The following is a 23,382-nucleotide window of genomic DNA, read 5'->3' as shown; positions in this document are numbered from 1 at the left end:
CCGCGATGGTCGCTCGCCGGCTGAGTTGCTCCATGGTCGTCCTCATCGAACTCTGATGTCTTTGCTGCATCCGCCACATCAGGTTCCTGTGCAGCGGCAGACTCCTGCTTTTGCTCCTGGCGACGTTGTCTATTATCGCAACTATCGCGGTTCACAGCGTTGGCTCGCAGGGCGCATTCTTCGCTGCCTCGGCCGCGCGATGTATTTGGTTTTGGGGGCCTCTGGTGAGGTGCGTCGGCATCTCAATCAGCTGCGCCTCTGTCGTCGCCTGGGTTCTGCCGCTCCCCGTCTGCTTTCAGCGACGGAGCCGTCAGGTCAGCGCCCTGGGGACCCATCTACTGGCTCGCCTCATCCCCAGGTGTTACCGACGATGCCTTCCATTTTGCCTCATGGCGTCGCGCCGCCGCAGCCGCCGCCGGCGCCGCCAGCAGCGGACGCTTCGCTGCAGCCGCCTCGCGCCTCCCTGGGTCACGCGCCGCCGCTTGCTTCCCGTGACCAGCCGTCCTCCGCCATGGACCTCTTGCCCGCTCCGGACCAGATGTCGTCTTCGCCCGTCGGGTGCTCCGACCACATGGAGGTCGACCCCGCGGCTCCTCTTATATCTTTACGTGCGCAAACACCTCATGTTGACGTGCACCCTGGACTAGGTTTGCAGGCGTTTCCTAGCTCCCCTCGGACCGAATGGCCGGGTGCGGGTGGCACAGCCTCGCCTGTTGTTAGGCTCCCCACCTCATCGCATACGTCAACATGGGGTCCTCCCCACGGCGGGCGGAAGCCTTATCTCACGACCGTTCGCCGATTTGCGGGGGAGGAATGTGGTGTCACCGCTAGACACCACACTTGCTAGGTGGTAACTTAAATCGGCCGCGGTCCTGTAGTACATGTCGGACCCGCGTGTCGCCACTGTGTATTCGCAAACGTAGCGCCACCACAGGGCAGGTCACAAGACACGGACATGACCTCGCCCCAGTTGTACGGACGACATAGCTTGCGACCACACGTATCACGTCTTCCTCTCATTTGCCGAGAGACAGATTAAATAGCCTTCAGCTAGTCCATCGCTACTACCTAGCAAGGCGCCATGTGTATCCTTGCTAATTGCTTACTACTATGCAAGAGATGTATTTCAACAAGAACAAGACTACATTAAAGTTAAGTATATTAAAATCTCTCTTCTTTTCTTTATAGTTTTCATCCAGTCTCCTGTTTCAGAATTTACGCCCGTCTGCGTTAGTTTCGCGTGCACCTAGCCACTCATTGTGTCGAGACCTTAGGGAATCGACACAACAGTCCGTACACAGTGGTCCGTACACAGTGGTCCGTACAGAGTAGTGTCAAGAGAGCCGAAGTTACAGCAATCAACAGTGGAGGTTGTACTACCCCCGCAGCGTATCGTTGGAGCGACAGCCTCCTGTGTCGTCATTGGGATGAGTGAAACCATTTTATTCTTGCGTGGTGGTAATCATGGGATCGAAGTTTAGAGGGTGTGAGTTTACGAATATTGCATTTATGAAACCAGAGAAATCTGTGGATCGGTCGCAATTTAGGACTAATGGTAATGTTGAATAGAGCCACGCGGTGTAGCTGCTCAGTTTGCGGCGCCTTGCCATGGTTCGCGCGGCTCCTCTCGTCGGAGGATGGAGTCTTCCCTTGGGCATGAGTGTTTGTGTTGTCCTTAGGGTAAGTTGGTTTAATTTAGATAAGTAGTGTGTAAGCCTTGGGACCGATGACCTCAGCAGTCTTGTCCCATATGAATTTACCACAAATTTCCAAAATGTTGAATGGTTAGTACCTGTACGTTGCACTCAGTGTAATTTACTCGGGCAATCTGCGCCTTATGTTGAATCAGTGACGGAACTGCTTTATTTGTAACCGTTTTGGACACACTGCGAGGCAACAGAGAAATTTTGGAAATTTGGGACCAAACTGCTGAGGTCGTCGGTCCCTAGGGTTACATACTACTTAATCTAACTTAAACTAACTTATGCTTAGGACAACACACACTCCCATGCCCAAGAGAGGGCTGGAACCTCTGACGGGGGGAGCCACGTGAACCGTGGCAAGGCGCCCTAGACTGCACGGCTACCCCGCGCGGCGGCAATGTAGAGAGTCCAGATAGCTCATGATTAGAGAGAACAAGTAACATCGTAGAACACTTCGGGACTAACTGTTCTTTGCGCACTGTTTTGCTGTAGTGTAATGTTTATCATGGATAGTGGACAGAGAAGCAAAAGCAGAGAGACATGGTGTCACCAGTGAAAAAGAGTTGCAGGCATTATTGGATCAGGTTGGCTCAGTTGAGGGCGAATAATTTGGTTATGTTTAATGAAGTGGCAGGAAAGATTGGAGAGGTAGGAGTGTTGAGGTTGCAAACGCTATAAGTCGATCCGACTGTGTCAAATCTTGTTTCTCCGTTCTCTGGTAGAGCGTCTGAGGGTGTGTTGGCATTTATAGAGGATCTTACGTCATCAGCTGACATAGGGAGGTGGTCCGATAAATAATAGCTGCAGATCACAAAGTTACGTTTGTCAGTAGAAGCAAAATTATTCGTAAGGTGCACAAAAGAATTGGGATATGTAGAAACTTTTGGCCAGTTGAGACAGGGGTTGGAACAAAATGGCTCTGAGCACTATGGGACTCAACTGCTGTGGTCATAAGTCCCCTAGAACTCAGAACTACTTAAATCTAACTAACCTAAGGACATGACACACATCCATGCCCGAGGCAGGATTCGAACCTGCGACCGTAGCGGTCGTGCGGTTCCAGACTGTAGCGCCTTTAACCGCTCGGCCACTCCGGCCGGCGGTTGGAACAAAGGTACAGGAAGCAGTGCACAGAACAGTTAGGATACATAATGAGTCAGTAATAGACTTTGCGGATAGAATTAGGAAAATGAACGTTAAGGAGTATGACACCGGAAATGTCTAGAAGAGTGTGCACGGGGGCGCCTTCATGAAGGGCTTAGGTTAGCTTTGGGATACGAAGAAATCGATAGATCGACAGCGGTAAAAGAATAGAAACAGGTAATAACATCGAATATTAAGTGTTATAATTGTGATCGAACGGGACATTTACAAACACAATGTTACAAATTACGGAACCTACAGCACAACTGGAGTAGCAGGGTTGCCAGGAATTTGGTGGAAATGGCAGTAGAGGAGGTTTTGGTCAACGACAAAGTTATGTCGATAATGATAGGTATAGGAAGGGTCCGTTTAGTTAAAAGGGAGCCCCAGGGTCGCCGATAGGAGTACCACTGCGTCCCACTAATTCTCTCTAGGCTATTGACATATATGCTCCAACAATACTTCATACTCTTTTCGATCCATAACACCCATTACGGCACATTCTACCTCTGCATTCATTCTGACTGAACTTATTACTATAAGGTCAGTCAAAACGAATGCAGAATGCGGAATGTGTCATAATGGGTGTTGTGGATGGAAGAGAGCATAAAGTGTTATTGGACACAGGAGCATATGCGTCAGTATCCCCGAGAGAATTAATAGGAACCCACCATGATATGGTTTGCATGTGGTGGAGGAAATGATATACTACCATTGATGTCAGCAGCTGCAAATTTTTCAGTTGGGACAGTCAAGTTAAAGAAGCACGTGGAAGTGGTGTCTGATGTAAGCGAGGGGTACCGAATAATCCTAGGGTTAGCTTTTTCGCATCGTCATGCAATAATTTACCTCCGACGACATATAGTGAAACTGAGTGGGAAACTTGTCAGTGTAATCTACCATGACGAGTGTATAGTATACAAGACGCTTCAGTTAAACTGCCAGCAATAGCATTAGGGTATTATTCGCAAGACTGCATGTCGAAAGGCACTGTGAAATCACTATGGGTGATTGTGGAACCGAACTTACCAGCAGGTGTGATATGTGTAATAGAACCACTGGAAGGTAGTGAAGTATTAGACACACCATGTTGTTTGGTGAAACATAGTATTGTACGCGTACAGGGAAGGAACATAGGTAAACTGGTACCCATCAATATGGACAATTTTGGCTCCGAATACGTGAATTTGTTGAAGGGAACGTTATTCACTGAACTAGAGATTATGGACGAGTAATCTTGCCACACAGGATGTGTAAACTATAACGGGGCAAGGACGCTGCTAGTATTCCATTTCGTGTGAAGTTCAAGCATTTGGAAGGAGCAGAAAGAGTACAGTTGGATATTATGCTGCCAGACTGCCAGGCTCCGTTTCTTCCATTGCCTGCCGCGCCAGTAACACAACACAGGATTCCAACAGGAAATGAAGCACCGATATACTGAAGACCACATAGAATACCCCGCTCGTTGCAACCAGTTTTAGAAAAATTCATAGAACAACAGTTAACTGAAGGAATAATAGGAGAAGGTAATAGTGCAAGGGAGGCAGGGATTTTAATCGTACCTAAGAAGTGTATGGACGATTCATAGAAGTATCGGTTTTGTTCTGATTACCGATGTTTGAATAGCAAGACTACAAGAGATGCATACCTTATTCCGAATATCACGGTGACCATAATAACCAAGGCGAAAGTAAGTATTTCTCGATATTGGACTTTAAGAGCGGGTACCATCACCTGGAATTGGTTCTTCAAGACAAAACCAACAACAGCATTTTCAGGAAATAGGGACACTACAAATATAGATGGTTTCCTTTTGGATTGAAAAATGGGCCGGCGGCGTTCCATTGGTTCCTGGAAAGAGTACTGAGAGGATTGAAACCATGTCAGAGGTTAGTATATGTTGATGACATAATCGTCCATTCAAGGTTACGCAGGAACATAGACAACGTCTAAAAGAAGTATTCAGCAGATTATGGGCAGCACACGTCTCACACTCAACGCTGAGAATTGTCACTTTGAACTGGAGAAAGTTAACTACAGTATAACCTTTAATGTAGGCATTACAAGGTATTGTAATAAATAATACAATAATAAAACAGAAGGACCAGTACATAAGTTCCTTAAAGGGTTCTGTGGCAGATTATACCCGCAGAAGGCGTGGGATGAAGGAGCGTTACACTGAACTACTGCCCATCATACCTCCTTTTAGAACACACATGTCTTTCAAGAATGGAGAGACCACAGACGGTGCTCCAGGAATCGACCCCTGAGAAGGTCCGGCAACAAACACTTTCCCGAGCGATGAGATAGGCAGCCAAGAGTTGCATTCACTTCACAAAATGGTAACTCAGACTAGTGGCAGTCTAATGAATGACTAATGATAATCTTTCTGAAGCTACCTGACGTCCGATAAACCAAATGCAACTATGGAACAATACGCCAAAGTTGGAACCGGCGGTCTGCACTGCGTCCCCAGAATATTGTGTTCAGAGGGCCCAGAACGAACCACTACCACCAGAGTAGAAGAATCATCCAGCGGCCTACAATCAAGAAAGCTGACAAAACTACACTCCTTACCGGACAGCAGCGGCAAGGCGAGGAAATGTAAACTGCCGTTACATACACTAATACCCAGGGCAGGTAACTGGGGCGTTAGTGGCCACCAGGCAATAAAAATTACCGCTGGTTGAACTTAACAAATTGTAGGAAGTTGAACGCAGTAAATAATAATAAGAAGTCCAGGAAAGCTAATCATATCCGCCTTCCCCAGGCACTCCAGTCGCTGCTCTTCGCTTCGGTGACATTACAAGCAGCAACACGAACCCAAGTCACTGGAGAATTGCGAGATATCACAGTGGTGGAGATTTTTCTACTGGGATTGAAATGAACTCATCTTAAAGCTTGCTGGATTAGGTTTACGACGAGCTCGTACACCCTCGTGACCACAAGCCTTCCATCCGGCAGTCCACGCGTGCCGCCAGCGGTCCCGGCGTGTTCTGGCACTGCGCGGACCTGGCTCCTCCTGAGACCCCAACAGAACTGGCCCACACACACGACACGGAAAAACGACGACTTCGCCCCAAAGATAGGGTAACAGTTACTACATACCGATAACCGCCGCTGCTGCCAGTAAGTGACAGGCAACGCTTGCCAAACCGAGTGGCACCAGTAAACACGAGAACAAGACAAACACCCGCAACTATGCCAACCAAACGAGACCGTCTGGCCTCCATCAGAGGGCGGAAACCTACAAACAGCAGCAACGCTAGCCGCAGCACGGCTCAAAATCGTTTAGTGATTCGAGGCAGCAGACTACTAATCAATATAAAATCAGTGGAAAAACAGTCTAGATTGCGATGGCACTTCATAAAAAGGGCCGATTTCGGCCTGTGCTTACGCCATCTTCCGATAGCACCATCAGATGATTTTGACGATGTGTACAACAGACAGTTGACCTCTGTCGCTGAAACTGCTCGAGTACGATCGCGATCTAGACTGTTTTTTCATTGATTTTATATAGATTACAAGATCGTGGCTTCCCGAAAACGTTACCATGAATTTTGAGGCTACTACTTTACGGAACTAGGTGTGACAAGAGGTACTCTATTTAATGTGATACAGCCACAGCTGTACTGGCCAGACGAACCACTAGAGATCGTATCTAATCAGGATCTTACCTTTCTGAACGATACTTGGGAGACAGGTCTGGACCACTCCTTAAGCCTAATTACAGCATCCCCAAGAAGGGAGGATAGCTGCTGAACAAATGCTGCAGCATGTAGTACAGTACCAAATAGGAGACGTCAACAAACAGTTTAGCAATCCATAGCACCATGATGATTCTGACTATGTTCTGCCTAGTAATTTTTTATATATATTTGAGGCGACTTAGCGAGAGGAAACCCGGTAGATGAGTAATACAAGTTCTGGTAGAAAGAATTGCCAGCGCAAGAGATGCCAGTTAGACCGACATATTTGATACAGTACTTATGTAATAGTTAGAAACATAGAACCTGGGGTAGATATCGAAATAGATGACAGAGGGATAGAAAAACAATTAAAATCGCTCAAAAGAGGAAAGGCCGCTGGACCTGATGGGATACCAGTTCGATTTTACACAGAGTACGCGAAGGAACTTGCCCCCCTTCTTGCAGCGGTGTACCGTAGGTCTCTAGAACAGCGTAGCTTTCCAAAGATTGCAAAAAGGCACAGGTCATCCCAGTTTTCAAGAAGGGACGTCGAACCGACGTGCAGAACTACACACCTATACCTCCAACGTCGATCAGTTATAGAATTTTGGAACACGTATTACGCTCGAGTATAACGGCTTTTCTGGAGACTAGAAATATACTCTGTAGGAATCAGCATGGGTTTGGAAAAAGACGATCGTGTGAAACCCAGCTCGCGCTATTCGTCGACGAGACTCAGAGGGCCATAGACACGGGTTCTCAGGTCCATGCCATGTTTCTTGACTTCCGCAAGGAATTTGATACATTTCCCCACAATCGCTTAACGAACAAAGTAAGAGCATATGGACTATCAGACCAATTGTGTGATTGGATTGAAGAGCTCCTAGATAACAGAACGCAGCGTGTCATTCTCAATGGAGAGAAGCCTTCCGAAGTCAGAGTGATTTCAGGTGTGCCGCAGGGGAGTGCCGTAGGACCGTTGCTATTCTTGTGGATAACATCACTGAGGCATTTTGCGGATGATGCTGTAGTCTATCGAGAGGTTGTAACAATGGAAAATTGTACTGAAATGCAGGAGGATCTGCAGCGAATTGACGCATGGTGCAGGGAATGGTAATTGAATCTCAATGTAGACAAGTGTAATGTGCTGCGAATACATAGAAAGAAAGATCCTTTATCATTTATCTACAATATAGCAGATCAGCAACTGGAAGCAGTTAATTCCATAAATTATCTGGGAGTAGGCATTAGGAGTGATTTAAAATGGAATGATCATATGAAGCTGATTGCCGGTAAAGCAGATGCCAGACAGATTCATTCGAAGAATCCTATGGAAATGCAATCCGAAAACAAAGGAAGTAGGTTACAGTATACTTGTTCGCCCACTGCTTGAGTATTGCTCACCGGTGTGGGACCCGTGCCACATAGGGTTGATAGAAGAGATAGAGAAGATCCAACGGAGAGCAGCGCGCTTCGTTACAGGATCATTTAGTAATCGCGAAAGCGTTACGGAGATGATAGATAAACTCCAGTGGAAAACTCTGCAGTAGAGACGCTCAGTAGCTCGATACGGGCTATTGTTGAAGTTTCGAGAACATACCTTCATCGATGAGTCAAGCAGTATATTGCTCCCTCCTACGTATATCTGGCGAAGAGACCATGAGGATAAAATCAGAGAGATTAGAGCCCACACAGAGGCATCCACGAACAATACGAGACTGTAATAGAAGGGAGAACCGATAGAGGTACTCAAGGTACCCCCCGCCAAACACCGTCAGGTGGATTCAGGAGTATGAATGTAGATGTAGAACTGTACAGATAAAGGGTATAGCTTTAATCAAAGTGGAGTACTGGGCCAGAGTTTGACCTGAGGGATCAGGTCTTCTCGACGGAGGGAGGCAGTGTAGTGGCACTGCCCAGTATTTTAGGTAAAAGTGTTAAATCTTTAGTATAAGTGATTGAAACTAGCACGGAGGCCGCTACAGAGTATTGCATTATCAGCGGTGATTGTCAGCCATGCAATTTCGACATATAGGGCACAATAACAGATGCCAAAGTGAGTTGCAAAGCAAAGATGGCTGATCTCAGAGTAAACTACCCCTTGCAGCAAAAAACTGTGTAGTCAGCGGGTCGTTGTTACCACATTCGAGCGAGTCTCTTTGTTACGAGCGACGTGACTACCAGGTTTTAGAGAAACAAATGGGCAATAACAGAATAAATTAGGTCGAATTTGATGACTGGACATGATTTGATTTCGGAGACTTGATCATCACTGAGCAGCTGCACCACAATGCTGAAGTAACGCCAGAGAACGAGATGACTGGCAGTACTAGCAGCAGCCTCTCTACTGAGACCAGCACAGTGGATCCTTCACGGGACTTGGCGCCACAGTCATGCCTTCCTGCTGCCCGTGCCTGCTGCCATCGACGCCGAGGACCAAGGACGGACTCTACGTTACAACGCCAGCCGCCGTGTGCCGCCTGTCCGAGGGGCAGCCAGAAGATAAACTTTCATTGTAGAATTGTCCACATTGTTTCCCCACCACCTACGGGATCACCACACACGCACCATACAGAGTGGTCCATACAGCCTGAAAAATTAGCTATTCTTGTAATGTAGCACAGATTACCCAGACTATACTTATGTAGTACACTGCTTGCCATTAAAATTGCTACACCAAGAAGAAATGCAGATGATAAACGGGTTTTCTTTGGACAAATATATTATACTAGAACTGACATCTGATTACATTTTCACGGAATTTGCGTACATATATCCTGAGAAATCAGTACCTAGAACAACCACCTCTGGCCGTAATAACGGCCTTGATACGCCTGGGCATTGAGTCAAACAGAGCTTGGATGGCGTGTACAGGTAACGCTGCTCATGCAGCTTCAACACGATACCACAGTTCATCAAGAGTAGTGACTGGCGTATTGTGACGAGCCAGTTGCTCGGCCACCATTGACCAGACGTTTTCAATTGGTGAGAGATCTGGAGAATGTGCTGGCCAGGGCAGCAGTCGAACATTTTATGTATCCAAAAAGGCCCGTATAGGACCTGCAACATGCGGTCGTGCATTATCCTGCTGAAATATAGGGTTTCGCAGGGATCGAATGAAGGGTAGAGCCACGGGTCGTAATATATCTGAAATGTAACGTCCACTGTTGAAAGTGCCGTCAGTGCGAACATGAGGTGAACGAGACATGTAACCAATGGCACCCCATACCATCACGCCGGGTGATACGCCAGCATGGCGATGACGAATACACGCTTCCAATGTGCGTTCACCGCGATGTCGCCAAACACGGATGTGACCATCATGATGCTGTAAACAGATCCTGGATTCATCCGAAAAAATGACGTTTTGCCATTCGTGCACCCAGGCGCTCCTGTCTGTGATGCAAGGTCAAGGGTAACCGCAGCCATGGTCTCCGAGCTGATAGTCGATGCTGCTGCAAACGTCGTCGAACTGTTCGTGCAGATGGTTGTTGTCTTGCAAACGTCCCCATATGTTGTCTCAGGGACCGAGACGTGGCTGCACGATCCGTTACAGCCATGCGGATAAGATGCCTGTCATCTCGACTGCTAGTGATACGAGGCCGTTGGGATCGAGCACGGCATTCCGTATTACCCTCCTGAACCCACCGATTCCATATTCTACTAACAGTCATTGGATCTCGACCAACGCGAGCAGCAATGTCGCGATACGATAAACCACAATCGCGATGGCTACAATCCGACCTTTATCAAAGTCGGAAACGTGATGGTACACATTTCTCCTCCTTACACAAGGCATCACAACAACGTTTCACCAGGCAACGCCGGTCAACTGCTGTTTGTGTATGAGAAATCGGTTGGAAACTTTCCTCATGTCAGCACGTTGTAGGTGTCGCCGCCGGCGCCAATCTTGTGTGAATGCTCTCAAAAGCTAATCATTTGCATATCACAGCATCTTCTTCCTGTCGGTTAAGTTTCGCGTTTGTAGCACGTCATCTTCGTGGTGTAGCAATTTTATCGGCTTCAGGCTCTTACCTAGACCGTGCTATAGGTGGTCTGCCTGTGTGGAGAGTGGACTTGTGCTGAGGATAGTTACCCTTACCCCTACTCCTGCCCCTGGTGGTTGCAGAGCTGGTGGGCAGCCTGTGGTCGTGCCGAAGGAGATTGGAGCTGCCGCTGCCCCGCCGCGTCCACGTGGCCGTCATAGACCACACAGCCGTAGACGTCGCCTGGGAGATAGACGCTGCCGACGCCCAGACGGTGCAGGGATTCTCTCTCAAGTGAGTCACTCTCGGAGTTTTCACGTCATATAGTGACAGTGCAATAATGATCTGATTTATCTACCTGTATAATATTAATCATATTCAGTCTCACCATTATCTATGGTGGTGGTGTAGGCCGAAGCAATGTATTAAAATTTGTACGAGCACTGAGATTTGAACGTAGGTCTCCTGCTCACTCAGCAGATGTGCTAGCCGTTATGCCAAACTGGCATTAAAGCTACTACACCTGTATGGACTACCCCAGTACATCTCCCTCCCTGATACAAATTCCAACTCATGTGTCAGCCGATTGGTATTCTCCTTCTTAACTCGCATCTGCAGTGGGCTGAGGCCTGAGTTGGAAATTGTATCAGGGAGGGAAATGTAGTAGGATAGTCCGTACAGGTGTGACGGTGTGGTGTAATGACTAGTGCATCTGCCTACTAAACAAGAGACCACAGTTTGAATGTTGGTCCGGATACAAATTTTAATTCACTGCTTCGGCCTACATCATTACCGCAGATAAAGGTGAGACTCAACATGTCTCAAGAACATCAACGGTATATGATATCACCTGTACCTGAGATTATCAACACTATTTCGGTCATTGCTAAGGTGCTGTCTAATACTGAACAGCCTCGGCAATACTGTTGCGAGTTTAGAAGAGGAACAGCTATGGGCAGAGGCGTGAGTTGGAATTTGTATCGGCGAGGGAGACGTTCTGTATTATTCCTTCCAGGAATGGTAGCTGCGGTGTCGGTGTGGTGTAACGGATAGCGCATTTGTTTAGCAAGCGGGAGATCTGAGTTTCAATCTAGTGCTGGGAGAAATTGTAATTCCCTGCTTCGGACTACATAATTACCTGTACTTATTGAGAACTAGTGACAGAAACAACTGAATGCAAACAATTGGTTCAGACGGTTGTAGCTTTACGTGTCGATTGCACTATGTATTCTTTTGAAAGAATCCAGACAGCCGGAGCAACCAAATAACAGTAGATTAAGTCGGTTGTAGTTTTACACGTCCGCAGGATTGGTATTCACTCATTTCTTTCGAGTGAAACTGGTCTGTGGAAGAAATCGAACGAAATCTTTCGACGCAGTCCGATACATCTAGTACAGAGCGGAAAAGTTCGGGGGCTTCCATTGTTAAATCATTATTGTTGACTACACTCTTATCGCCTTTCATTACTGTTAATGCCACTCCGATATTTGCTTTTCATCTATTGTTATTATGGCTTTTATTTCAATTTTTCGTACATGGTTATCAATAGGCATTTTCTTAATAACGAACTTTGAACAGTGGCGGATACAGAAAAACCTCAAGGAGGGGGCGCTAAAGATATATTACGCTACCTTTACTTTTACCCTAATAAAAAATAATCAAGTCACATGCAGAGTTTAAGAATGTTTTTTGTAAACTGATTATACACATATACAAGGGTCACTCCAAAAGAAATGCACACTATTTTTGTAAAAATACAGTGTTCATTCTGCATGCGTGAAAGTTTTACACTGTGTAGATACATCCTTCCCGCTTGTTTTCAAACCTAGTTCAACCTGTTCCCGTGAGTGGCGCCATCACAGAATGTCTTCAAGATGGCTGCTACACTTGACGTTCGTCAGAAGCAACGTGCTGTCATAGAATTCCTGTGTTGTGAAAACGAGACGATGGTAAAACATCCACAAGGGGTTGAAAAAGGTGTATTGAGATGCTGCTGTCGATCGCAGTACAGTTAGTCGGTGGTCAAGCAGGTGACGCGATGAAGGCGGACACGGCAATATTGAGGATTGTCCATGCAGCGGCAGGCCTGGTACTACACACAGTGCAGTGAGTTAACGAATTGGTGACTGCTGACAGACGTATCACAGTAACGAATTGTCACGCAACGTTGGGATAGGGGAAGGAAGTGTTTGCAGAATACTGAAAGCGTTGGCGTTAAAAAAGGTTTGTGCCAGGTGGGTTCCCAGTATGTTGACATTGGCTCACAAAGAAACAAGAAAAACGGTATGCAGCGAACTTTTAGAACAGTACGAGAATGATGGAGAAGAATTTCTTGGAAGAATTGTGACAGGTGATGAAACATGGCTCCATCATTTTTCACCAGAGACGAAGAGGCAATCAATGGAGTGGCATCATGCAAAATCACCCAAGAAAAAAAAATTCAAAACCACACCTTCTGTTGGAAAAGTTATGGCTACGGTGTTTTTCGATTCAGAAGGACTCTTGCTTGTGGACATAATGCCAAGTGGAACCACCATAAATTCTGATGCATATGTGACGACACTGAAGAAACTTCAAGCTCGACTGAGTCGTGTTCGACCACATCGGCAAGGGCAGGATTTTTGCTGTTGCACGACAATGCACGGCCACATGTCAGTCAAAAAACCATGGAAGCGATCACAAAACTCGGATGGATAACACTGAAACAGCCGCCTTTCAGTCCTGACTTGGCTCCATGTGACTATCATCTCTTTGGGAAACTCTCTTCGTGGAACGAGGTTTGATGATGATGACTACCTTGTGCACGCTGCCAAACAGTGGCTCCAACAGGGTGGTCCAGAATTTTGCCGTGCGGATATATAGGCGCTGGTTCCAAGGTGGCGTAAGGCAGTTGAGAGGGAAGGAAATTATGTAGAGAAATGAAAATATTGTTTCTAAACGATGTATCTACACACTATAAAACTTTCAAATATGTAGAATAAAAGATGGATTAAAAAATAATAATTATGTGCATTTCTTTTGGAGGGATCCTCGTACAAGACAATGCCATCTTATGATATAAGAAATGTACAATTGTGGTTCTATTTCTTAAATGATGAATTCTGTGCGCCTGTTGTTCCTGGAAAATTGGTTAATTACATCGTCAATAGGACAGTCAATGTCAGGGTGAGTGTCGATCATCTTTCACTGTCGACCTCAGCCGTGTCTTTGTACGCCGCAATGTCGAAAAACTTCTTTCTACATAGCGATAGATGCAGGTAGACAAGGATATATGTTGTACAGCGTGTGCAAAGTAGGATAGTATCTAGGACAAACAGACAACGCTTGCATAGCAGAATCACGATCGTTAAGGGCGTTTGTGCTCGTCTGCTTGTATTGAAGAATCTCTCCCATTAGTCTCTTTTTAATGACAAAACTGTAAAATATTCGCGACTTTTCTCGAACAAATGCCAGACAGAATAACGTATTGAGATTACTTGAATGGACGCGACTTTTCTCGTAGGTTGTGTTAGCAGTCTGTGTGCCAGACGGAAACGTATAAAATACGATGACGTTGACGCGCGTGTTGCATAGGAAAGTACAACTACTCGATAACTCGATTCAGTCGAGTGGACTGACAAAAGAAACGAACGAACAGCGTGCGGCTGATTGTCGGGGGAGGCGCGGGCGGCAATGCGGTTCAAAAATGATTCAAATGGCTCTGAGCACTATGGGACTCAACTGCTGAGGTCATTAGTCCGCTATAACTTAGAACTAGTTAAACCTAACTAACCTAAGGACATCACAAACATCCATGCCCGAGGCAGGATTCGAACCTGCGACCGTAGCGGTCTTGCGGTTCCAGACTGCAGCGCCTTTAACCGCACGGCCACTTCGGCCGGCCGGCAATGCGGGCTTCCCTGCAAGGGGTATACTGGACCAGTATGTCGAAAAAATCTGTGGCCTGGGAATGTAAGAAATCATATGACGGGATATACAGATTCTGCAACAATGGTTCATACTAGGAAACTATATTATTTACGGAAATTCAAAGACTATTACTGAATTACGACAAATATTTCTCGCAAAAAATCCTTCCCGCAAGTGACAGTATATGGTTAAGTCATCAAGCAAGAAAACCATTGTATCTCAAACGCTTTTTATTCACGTAACCAAAGCATTTACCGAAATAGAATTATCGGTCATACTTGCAGTCAAGTGGGAAGACAGAGAGCTTCAATAAATTCAAATAAAAAGTATTTGTTCATTTACTTGAACATCAACTGTTAATGTACTACCAGTCTCTTTTTGAGTCAACAGTCTTCTGACAGGTTTGATGCGGTCCGCTACGAAATCCTTTCCTGTGCCAATCTCTTCATCTCAGAGTAGCACTTGCAACCTACTTCCTCAACTATCTGCTGGATGTATTCCAGTCTCAGTCTTCGTCTACAATTTTTACGCTCTACAGCTCCCTGAAATACCACGGGTAACTGTCTTAACAGATGTTCTACCATCATTTCTCTCCTATCTGTCAGTTTTTTCCACATACTCATTTCCTCTCCGATGCTGCGCAGAACCTCCTCATTCCTTACCTTATTAGCCCACCTAATTTTCAACATCCGTCTGTAGCACCACATGTGAAATACTTCGATTGTCTTCTATTAGTGTTTTCCCACAGTCCGTGTTCCAGTGCCATACAAGCCTGTGCTCCAAACGTACATTCTCAGAAATTTGTTCCTTAAATTAAGACCTATGTTTGATACTAATAGTTTAATGCCCTTTTTGCAAGTGCTACTCTGCTTTTGATGTCCTTGATCCGTCCGTCATGGGTTGTTTTACTGCCTAGGTAGCAGAATTCCTTAATTCCTGACCATCACTCCTAATGTTAAGTTTCTCGCTGTTCTCGTTTCTGCTACTTCTCATTACTTTCGTCTTTCTTTGATTTACTCTCAATCCAAATTCCGTACTCATTAAACTGTTCATCCCATTCAGCAAATCTTGTAATTCTTCTTCACTTTCACTCAGGATAGCAGTGCCATCAGTTAACCTTATCATTAACATCCTTTCACCTTGAATTTTTAATTCCAATCTTTTTCTTTATTCCATCAGTGCTTCTTCGATCTACTGATTGAAGAGTATGAGGGAAAGAATACATCTATGTCTTACATGCTTTTTAACACGAGAACTTCATTCTTAATCTTCTATCCGTATTATTCCGTCTTGGCTCGCGTACATGTTGTTCATCACCTGTCTCTACCTATAACTTACCCGTATTTTTCTCAGAATATCGAGCATCTTGCATCATATGACATTGTCGAACGCTTATTCCAGGTCGACAAATCCTATGAACGTGTCTTAATTTTTGTTCAGTGTTGTTTCCATTGTCAACCGTAACATCACACTCTTGGTGCCTTTGCCTTTCCTAAAGCCAAATTGATCGTCATCTAACAGATGAGCTATACTGGTGTGTGACATGCCGAGACATCAGTCTATGTCATCTGGTTAAGAGTGGTGTTATTTCGTCCTGTTTTCATTGAAGTATTTTTAGAGTGAGAATTAAATGTAATGTTTTTCAGCATCCACTTTCTTGCGATTAAATAAATAAATAACGCCGTGTTTGCATTTTCTTTTGAAAGTTCTAAGACTTATTAGATGCCCCAGTGGCGCAATGGTGTAAGGGATTGACATCTGATCATTCATCCGAGATGTGTTCGATTTAGAATCCTGGTAAGGCATGGATCTTGTTTTGTCTAAAGGCAGTGGCCTTTTATCTTCATTTTAAGGAAACGACATTAATTTGTCTGAGAAAAGACAATACAGTTCTTTCCACGTGCTACGAGTCTCAGAAACTGAGACATACTTTCAGACAGGCACCAACGCATTTTTTACGCATGGATATGATGAACTGCACTTACCTTTTACTCCTTTTGGTGAAACAGAAGTACAAACCTAGCTTGTGAATATGTGAGCGATTATCCGCAGGAAATAATAGTAGAACTGCAAGCATCAATAGGACCACTTGATACAAGTGACGCTTGACAAATAATCATTTGAAACAAAAACAAAAAGAGGGACTGAGGGTGGTGTGGTATGAACTCGCAACATGACCGACAGCCAGTCCACGTTCCGAGCTCCAGCGCTCGACAGACGAATCCAGGCCATGTTTGTGTCCGTTTCGTACTTACTAGCGATTGCTTTAATTTTGACGTAGGTAGAGGTAATGTGTTTAGTTTCGCCAAAGTAAATAAAGACTAATTAAGTAACTATTTCCGATGCTTTTGAAAGCACTATGATGTTTTAATGTTTCATCTTTTTCATTTATTTCCTCATTTGCACAATTTTTTCGCTGTTTGATTTGAAATCAATTTTTGATGCCCAATGCCATCTCTAAAATTTTGCCACCTTAAGCGGCCGGCTAGTCTTGCCTAATGGCAAAAAAGGCCCTGATGGTTGGTAGTGATAGTAACGTGTGCGATGTTCGTGGCGGGAAACTGCTTTTCAGGGACGATTTGTTGAAAACTGAGACTGATGAGGATAACTACTACTGAGATACGGATCTTTATCATGTTCCTGAACGAAAATGCTCTTCAAAGGTTGTTGCTAATCAAGTAAATGGAAATAATTCTTTAATTAATTGTTAAAATGTGCACCTTACCATTATTTACTTAACAACCTGATGGCAGAAATGTTTCGGGACTTCCTTAATATCACAGATCACTTTTTGAGCTTGCTACACATCATTATTTCGAAACTTGACAATGGAAATCTTGCCATTACTATCAGAAAATGGAACAATTCGGACCTTCTAAATATGTATTTTTGAGAGGTCTCACAGTGGCGTTTCGTTAGCTCGTTCAGCAAGTAAACAATGGTAAGCCAATGGTAATTCTTGTTAGGTGCACTCAGTTTGCAAGTAAACACTGTAAAACAACCACTGACGTATTTTAAAGAATAAAATTTTGGATAGAGTTTACGACTTTAATAATACACTCCTGGAAATTGAAATAAGAACACCGTGAATTCATTGTCCCAGGAAGGGGAAACTTTATTGACACATTCCTGGGGTCAGATACATCACATGATCACACTGACAGAACCACAGGCACATAGACACAGGCAACAGAGCATGCACAATATCGGCACTAGTACAGTGTATATCCACCTTTCGCAGCAATGCAGGCTGCTATTCTCCCATGGAGACGATCGTAGAGATGCTGGATGTAGTCCTGTGGAACGGCTTGCCATGCCATTTCCACCTGGCGCCTCAGTTGGACCAGCGTTCGTGCTGGACGTGCAGACCGCGTGAGACGACGCTTCATCCAGTCTCAAACATGCTCAATGGGGGACAGATCCGGAGATCTTGCTGGCCAGGGTAGTTGACTTACACCTTCTAGAGCACGTTGGATGGCACGGGATACATGCGGACGTGCATTGTCCTGTTGGAACAGCAAGTTCCCTTGCCGGTCTAGGAATGGTAGAACGATGGGTTCGATGACGGTTTGGATGTACCGTGCACTATTCAGTGTCCCCTCGACGATCACCAGTGGTGTACGGCCAGTGTAGGAGATCGCTGCCTCGGTCGTATGCAGTCCTGATTGTGGCGCTCACCTGCACGGCGCCAAACACGCATACGACCATCATTGGCACCAAGGCAGAAGCGACTCTCATCGCTGAAGACGACACGTCTCCATTCGTCCCTCCATTCACGCCTGTCGCGACACCACTGGAGGCGGGCTGCACGATGTTGGGGCGTGAGCGGAAGACGGCCTAACGGTGTGCGGGACCGTAGCCCAGCTTCATGGAGACGGTTGCGAATGGTCCTCGCCGATACCCCAGGAGCAACAGTGTCCCTAATTTGCTGGGAAGTGGCGGTGCGGTCCCCTACGGCACTGCGTAGGATCCTACGGTCTTGGCGTGCATCCGTGCGTCGCTGCGGTCCGGTCCCAGGTCGACGGGCACGTGCACCTTCCGCCGACCACTGGCGACAACATCGATGTACTGTGGAGACCTCACGCCCCACGTGTTGAGCAATTCGGCGGTACGTCCACCCGGCCTCCCGCATGCCCACTATACGCCCTCGCTCAAAGTCCGTCAACTGCACATACGGTTCACGTCCACGCTGTCGCGGCATGCTACCAGTGTTAAAGACTGCGATGGAGCTCCGTATGCCACGGCAAACTGGCTGACACTGAAGGCGGCGGTGCACAAATGCTGCGCAGCTAGCGCCATTCGACGGCCAACACCGCGGTTCCTGGTGTGTCCGCTGTGCCGTGCGTGTGATCATTGCTTGTACAGCCCTCTCGCAGTGTCCGGAGCAAGTATGGTGGGTCTGACACACCGGTGTCAATGTGTTCTTTTTTCCATTTCCAGGAGTGTATGTTGCTACTCTAGAAATACGAGGTGTTCACTAACTAATGCAACACAATTTCTTCTCTGTCATTTTTGGCTGAAAAAATGAGAAATTTGTTTATGGAGCATAGTGAAATACTCTCTCTTCAGTCCCAATTATTTCATGAAGTTCCGATAGGTGGCGACGTTTTACGTAGTCTTCAAAATGATGTCTGTATTGAAGGTGCGTTTCAAGCAGAGAGCTACCATTTAGTTTCTTTTGGTGAAAATCCACAGTTTCACTGTTATTCATAGGTGCTTGTGGAATCTCTACGGAGACCTGACAGTGAACAAAAGCACGATGAGTCGTTGGGCGGGACTTGTGTCATCATCGCAACAAGTTAGCGAAAAATTGTCAGATCTGCCACGTGCCGGCCGGTCCCAACTGTGACTCCTGTAACGTTGGAACGTGCAGACACTCTCATTCGTGGTGATCGATGGATGACAATGAAACACTTCTCTGCGTAACTCTGCGCACCCGAGAGGAGCTCATAACTTCATTGGGCTGTTCTTCCTCCTCCACCCTATAGACCTGATCTTGCACCTTTCGACTTCCGTCTATTTGACCCAATGAAGTATTCACTCCTCAGGAAGCAATACGCGGATGATGGGGAGATTATTGAGGCAGGAAGACATTGGCTCTGACGTCGACCAGTAGAGTGTTACGGTGCGGAATACAGGACCTATCAGTAAGGTGGCGTAAGGCTGTTGCATTGAACGGGTATTGTGTTGAAAAATAGGGTTTTGTAACCAAGAGAGTGGGGAACGATGTGGTGTTTTCGTATTCAGAGTAAAACCAATCTATATTCCGAAAAAAAGTGTTGTGTTACTTACTGCCCGCCCCTCCTAGTTGAAAATAATGACTTATCTGTACAACAAAATCACAGTGGGTGTACTTGAAATATCTTATTTATGAGATTTTATTGAAACTTTACTATGCAATTCCACAAAGTAACTTATTTGTTCCGTATATTTGCGTACAGTCACAGTTTCATATTTGTTCCAACGGGCCGTGACCACAGTCGAACGCGCTGAAGCTTGAAGTTCTTAAGTTCCATCAGAGTCATAAATACGTTAACTAGCGTCCGAGATAACATTCGAAGAGCACGTACTGATCGTGACAGCATCGTGAGTTAATTGACAGCCATCTACACCGAAAAGTAGATACATAGTGACATCTATTTAATAGTAGGTTCACCTTCCTTTATAACGAAACACACCAGCGGTTTTGCGTGGCATGAATTCAAAAAGTCCTTGGTAGGTGTCCAGGTGGCACCAGATGTCTACGCAGAGGTCTCTCAATTCCCGTAAATTATTGTCTCGTAGTTTGTGGACACGGAGCTTGTGCTCGACAGCATCCTAAATATATTCCATCGGGTTCACGTCAGGAGTTGTAAAGCTTCTAAAAATACTGATGCACCGTAGTAGCCTTGTGACGTGGATATCTATAGTGTTGGAAGACGCCATCGCCATTGGCGGATACATCAAGCATGGAGGGATGCAGGTCATCCGCAATAACATCCATACAGTCCAACAGCTGTCGTGCTGCCTTCTATTACTACTACGGACCCCATGGAAGTCGAGGTGAATGATCCCATAGCATAATATTCCCCCCAATGGCCCACGTACATGGCGCTATGTACGAGGCGTTTTCAAAAAATTTCGGGAATTTTCATTATTTGGAAATAGTTTTATTTATTCGTCTACATTAACGTTACCTCCTTCAGAGTAGTTCCCATCAGATATTATACACTTACACCAGCGCTTCTTCCAGTCCCCAATGCACTTAAGGAACTATCTTTGGAACAGGACTAAGCTGTTTCAGTAACGCATTTTTCATCTCACCTAAACTTGTAAAACGTAGTTCCTTTAAGAGACTAGGCACGACTACAGTGTTGGTTTTCGCCAAGAATTCACGAAGAAACATTGAAATGTGAGCAGGTGCATTATCGTGGTGCGAAAGTCATGGATTGTTTAACCATAAAGTTTTTTTGGGTTTATTACCGAAAATGGCGTTGAAGTTGTAGATGTTTTATGACCTCTCGGCAAGATCTCATGATGCACTAATCCGTTAAAATCGAAGAAAACAACAGTATCTTCACATTCTACCGTACTTGCCGAGTTTTTTTTTTTTTGTCTTGATGATCCAGAATACCACCACTGGGACAACTGAGCCTTAGTTTCGACGTCATATCCGTAAATTCTTGTTTAGCGACCTATTAAAACACAATTTATTAGTTTTGCGTTGTTGTTGACTTCTTTTAACTATTCCTGAGCAGCTTCCATTCGCCACTGTTTTTGGTCCAAATGCAACACCTGTGGCACGAATTTTTCTGTCACATCATTCATACCGAAAACTTCCGAAAAGATGTAATGGCACGAGGATTTCGATATGACAACATGAGAAACTTCTGTGATTGTGATTCGGCGATCGTTCATAATCATTCCTTTCACTTTTTCCACGTTTTCATCGGTTGCTGATATGCTGGCGCGTCCAGAACGTCTGTCATCTCCAACTTCTTCAAATGGTTCAAATGGCTCTGAGCACTATGGGACTCAACATCTTAGGTCATAAGTCCCCTAGAACTTAGAACTACTTAAACCTAACTAACCTAAGCACATCACACACACCCATGCCCGAGGCAGGATTCGAACCTGCGACCGTAGCGGTCCCGCGGTTCCGGACTGCAGCGCCAGAACCGCTAGACCACCGCGGCCGGCTCTCCAACTTCTTCACGGCAATCCTGGAAAAACTGATACCACTTGTAAACCCGTATTTTACTCATAGAAGACTCACCAAAATCAATATTCAGCATTTCAAAAGCATTGATACATTTTATTCCATTTTATAGCAATATTTAATCCTAATTCTCAGATCCATTTTTAAAACAACTCAATAATCACCACTCATAAGCAAAGACATGCAGCCTTCTTCACGACTGACATGATACTGAACATCCAGTATGGCTAGCAGTTTACAGATTTCAGGTCTGTGCACCAACACAACAACGAAACATCGCACGACTCTAATACAACCAGCGAAGTTACAAAATTCTCTATATTTTTTGAAGGCACCACGTGTGTTTCTAGCAGCCATTCGCCTGGATGACGCTGTGTAGCGGACACGACCAACGACCAACGACCAGGTGTATCAGGAAACGTGATTCATCGGACGTGGTGACATAGTTACATTGTCCGTGGATCCAATCTCGATGATCTTGTGCCCGCTGCAGTCGTGCTTGAAAATGTCGTTCAGTCAATAGGAGAACACGTAGACGTCGGCTGCTGTTGAATCTAGTGTTCAACAATGTGCGCTGGACGGTGTGCTCCGAAACACTTGTGCCTGCACGAACACTGCACTCCATCGTCAGACCTGCCTGACATCGGCGCCTATCCTGTTTCACAGATCGGTCTTCGATTTTCACGTCCTGTGAGCTGGGTGTGGACGACCTACACTTTGACACCTTCTCGTAGTTTCACCGTCCTTCACCCACTTTCCTCCCGAAGATGGCTTCTTGCTGGTACAATTTTTAATGGTGAACCTTACGGAAGTAATTTGTAGCGGACTTGTAAGGAGACGGAATGGCAATCGATTATTTGTAATTTTTTATATTTATTGTAGTGAAGTTCAGAACTCAGCTATCATTCCGCAAAATCAGTTAGATGCTGCACTCAAAAGTTCACGAGGAAATCGGCTTTGAAATTTTCTCAGCGCCTTCAATTCAGTAATTCACGGCCGATATTTGCCGTGGAGTGCTCGCCTGGAACGTGGGTAGCGCGAGATCGACTTTTGGCTGATGCAGAGTTTTTAACAAGGGTGCACGTTCTGTGATCATTTCCGCGAAGCTTAAAATACATAAAGGTGGATTTAAAAAAGAATCGAACGGAAGTAGTAACACCGGTTACGGTCAGATCACAGAACTTAAGCGCTGTCGGGCTTGGATGGGTGACCATCCGGGCTGCCGAGTGCTGTTGGCACGCCGGGTGCACTCAGCCCTCGTGAGGTCAATTGAGGAGCTACGTGATCGAGGAATAGTGGCTACGGTTGGGAGCTGACAACGGCTGGGAGATCGGTGTGCTGACCACATACCCCTCCATATCGGCATCCAGTGACACCCATGATCCGGGATGACACGGCGGTCGGTCGGTACTGTTGAGCCTTCCGAGGCCTGTTCGGACGGAGTTTCTTTCTCTTTTTTTTCTTTTTTTTTTTAAATTCGGTGGCGCTGGAGACTGGATGGAGCCTCTCTTCAGTCATTATCTTTTTTATGTTTTCCATTCAGCTCTGTCACCTACGTCATTAGTTCATGAAATAGGAGAATATGCCAATAACATACACTGAGGTGACAAAGTCAAGGATAGCCATATGGCCCCGCGGAGTGCCGCGCGGTTTGAGGCGCCATGTTATTGATTGCGTGGCCCCTCCCGCCAGACGTTTGAGTCCTACCTCGGGCACAGGTGTAGAATAGAATAGAATATTTTTATTAGCCTTTC

The 23,382-nt window shown here is 45.7% G+C and overlaps 1 protein-coding gene across 6 annotated transcripts in view; it reads left to right on the top strand.

Annotated features, from left to right (window-relative positions):
• LOC126252976 (uncharacterized) overlaps positions 1-23,382 on the top strand; it is an 802,035-nt gene that overhangs the window by 647,375 nt on the left and 131,278 nt on the right. For all 6 annotated transcript variants that reach the window (XM_049954000.1, XM_049954001.1, XM_049953997.1 and 3 more), the window contains exon 6: positions 10,665-10,815. In XM_049954000.1, coding sequence (XP_049809957.1) covers positions 10,665-10,815 — 151 coding nt within the window. The remainder of the gene's footprint in view (positions 1-10,664; positions 10,816-23,382) is intronic.

The sequence above is a fragment of the Schistocerca nitens genome, chromosome 4 (genome assembly GCF_023898315.1).
Source record: "Schistocerca nitens isolate TAMUIC-IGC-003100 chromosome 4, iqSchNite1.1, whole genome shotgun sequence".
Classification (NCBI taxonomy): Eukaryota; Metazoa; Arthropoda; class Insecta; order Orthoptera; family Acrididae; genus Schistocerca; species Schistocerca nitens.
Note: the sequence above shows the minus strand (reverse complement) of the source record. Positions and strands in the feature narration are given on the sequence as shown.